The 2,500-nt window shown below is 46.4% G+C and overlaps 1 protein-coding gene across 1 annotated transcript in view; it reads right to left on the reverse strand.

Annotated features, from left to right (window-relative positions):
• Window positions 1-2,500, reverse strand: part of LOC106819259 (high-affinity choline transporter 1-like) — a gene marked incomplete at its 5' end in the record, with an annotated part of 12,256 nt that overhangs the window by 5,905 nt on the left and 3,851 nt on the right. Inside the window, 1 exon segment of the mRNA XM_014823905.1 lies at window positions 330-437. Coding sequence (XP_014679391.1) covers window positions 330-437 — 108 coding nt within the window.

Consider the following 2,500-nt stretch of genomic DNA (forward strand, 5'->3'; position numbering starts at 1 on the left):
TATCTATCTATCGATCTATCTATCTATCTATCTATCTATCCATCTATTTACCTATCCTTCTCTCTCTCTTTTTCGCTCTCTCGCGCTCTTTCGCTCGCTTTTTCCCTCTCTTTCCCTTTCGATCTCTCGCTCTCTCTCTTTCACTCGCTTTCTGTTTCGCTCTCTCGCTCTTTCGCTCTCTCTATTTCCCTCTCTTTTCCTGTCGCTCTTTCTGTTTCTCTTTCTCTTATTACCGCAGTGTCATATGACAAACGCTGGTATGGCGATGTACGGAATAAATCACCAACTAATAATTATATATTAATTAATTATAAAGAACTGTTACTCACCGAACACTAAGCTAAGCGCATAGCCGAAAGGAGCTTGACACCACACTATCCCGGATGTAAACACGGCCTCGGCTGTTCCATTAATGTAACCTCCTCCCACCCACGTGGCTGCAACAAACAAATGCAATTGGTTATAAAGTAAAACCCTAATATTACAATGATAAAAAAAATAAAAATAGCCTAAAGATGACGTAAGACGTAATTTGTGCAACGTCATGCGACGTCATGGAACTCGTCTGCGAAAAGTGCGTCATGCTGGATCAGTCAGCGTGGAGCAACATACCTTCACATCACTATGTAGCGAATAATAATAATAATAATAATAATAATAATAATAATAATAATAATAGAGAAGAATACAATGAGATAGCGGGCAACACCATCATCACAAACATTCACCCAGCGATGTAAAACCATTGAAATAATATACTAGTTAAATAATTAATAATAGTAATAAATAATCTACTAGTTAGAGTCTATATTATTCTATAGTCTAGAGTTCTATAATTTATTATTTATTTTTATTTATATATTTATTTTTATTATATCTTATTTATAATAGAGTTTCTATATTATTCTAGAGTCGTTATGTCAAATGTCAGTCTCTATGTGTCAAACCCAAGTAAAGATTGTCTGTGTAGATGACGTCACTAGCTCACCCGCTACGGCAGGTTATTGTAACTGTCTGTGTCATGGAATCCCCCGGGGTGACATATACATTATCACCGCATGGGTGACATGTGGACATTTGGTGACATATACATTATCACCGCATGGGTGACATGTGGACATTTGGTGACATGCACACTGTCATCGCATGGGTGACATGTGGACACTTGGTGACATGTACACTGTCACCGCATGGGTGACATGTGGACAATTTATGACATGTACACTGTCACCGCATTGGTGACATGTACACACGGTGTGACATGTTGATACAAGGTGACACGTACAGACGTACACGCAGTAGACTTCGCACAGCTGCGCCGCTTGTCGGAGCGCAAAAGTTTTTGCGAAAATTTTTTTTCCCCACTTGAGTTCCGGACCACAGCCAATCAGCGCACTCCATTCACTCGACTTCCTCGAAGCAACAATGTAAAATTAATACCTGCTAACCCTAACTCTAACCCTAACACTAACCCGTACATGAACCCTTACACTAATTATAATCCAACCATATATATAAGAACCATTTATTACAAAACACTATCTATGGTGGGTCCGGAACTCAAGTGGGAAAAAAAATTTCGCTTGCCGGCGCGCGGTGCGAGCCGCAGCTGTGTTGAATCAACCGCACTGATTGACATTTTATCTCTAGCTTTGTTAGTAACGTGTAGTTACGACCGCAGAGGAAGCCGTGCAGCGAGCTTATACTGGCTTAACCCTGATGCTGCTGCTGCTGCTGGTGGTGGTGGTGCTGCTGCTGCTGCTGCTGCTGGTGGTGGTGGTGGTGGTGCTGCTGCTGCTGCTGGTGGTGGTGCTGCTGCTGCTGCTGCTGCTGCTGCTGGTGGTGGTGGTGGTGGTGCTGCTGCTGCTGCTGGTGGTGGTGCTGCTGCTGCTGCTGCTGCTGCTGGTGGTGGTGGTGGTGGTGCTGCTGCTGCTGCTGGTGGTGGTGCTGCTGCTGCTGGTGCTGCTGCTGGTGGTGGTGGTGGTGGTGCTGCTGCTGCTGCTGGTGCTGCTGGTGCTGCTGCTGCTGCTGCTGCTGGTGGTGGTGGTGGTGGTGGTGCTGCTGCTGCTGGTGGTGGTGTTGTTGCTGCTGCTGCTGCTGCTGCTGCTGCTGCTGTTGCTGCTGCTGCTGCTGGTGGTGGTAGTGCTGCTACTGCTGGTGCTGGTGGTAGTGCTGCTGCTGCTGCTGCTGCTACTGCTGCTACTGCTGCTACTGCTGCTGCTGGTGGTGGTGCTGCTGCTACTGCTGCTGCTGGTGGTGGTGGTGCTGATGCTACTGCTGCTGCTGTGGTGTGTGCTGCTGCTGGTGCTGCTGCTATTACTGCTGCTGCTACTGATACTGCGACTACTGCTGCTACTACTACTACTGCTACTGCTGCTACTACTACTACTGCTACTGCTGCTGCTACTACTACTACTGCTACTGCTGCTGCTACTGCTGCGGCTACTACTACTACTACTGCTACTACTACTACTGCTACTACTGCTACTGCTGCTGCTAC

The sequence above is a fragment of the Priapulus caudatus genome, unplaced genomic scaffold (assembly GCF_000485595.1).
Source record: "Priapulus caudatus unplaced genomic scaffold, Priapulus_caudatus-5.0.1 Scaffold3053, whole genome shotgun sequence".
NCBI lineage: Eukaryota > Metazoa > Priapulida > Priapulimorpha > Priapulimorphida > Priapulidae > Priapulus > Priapulus caudatus.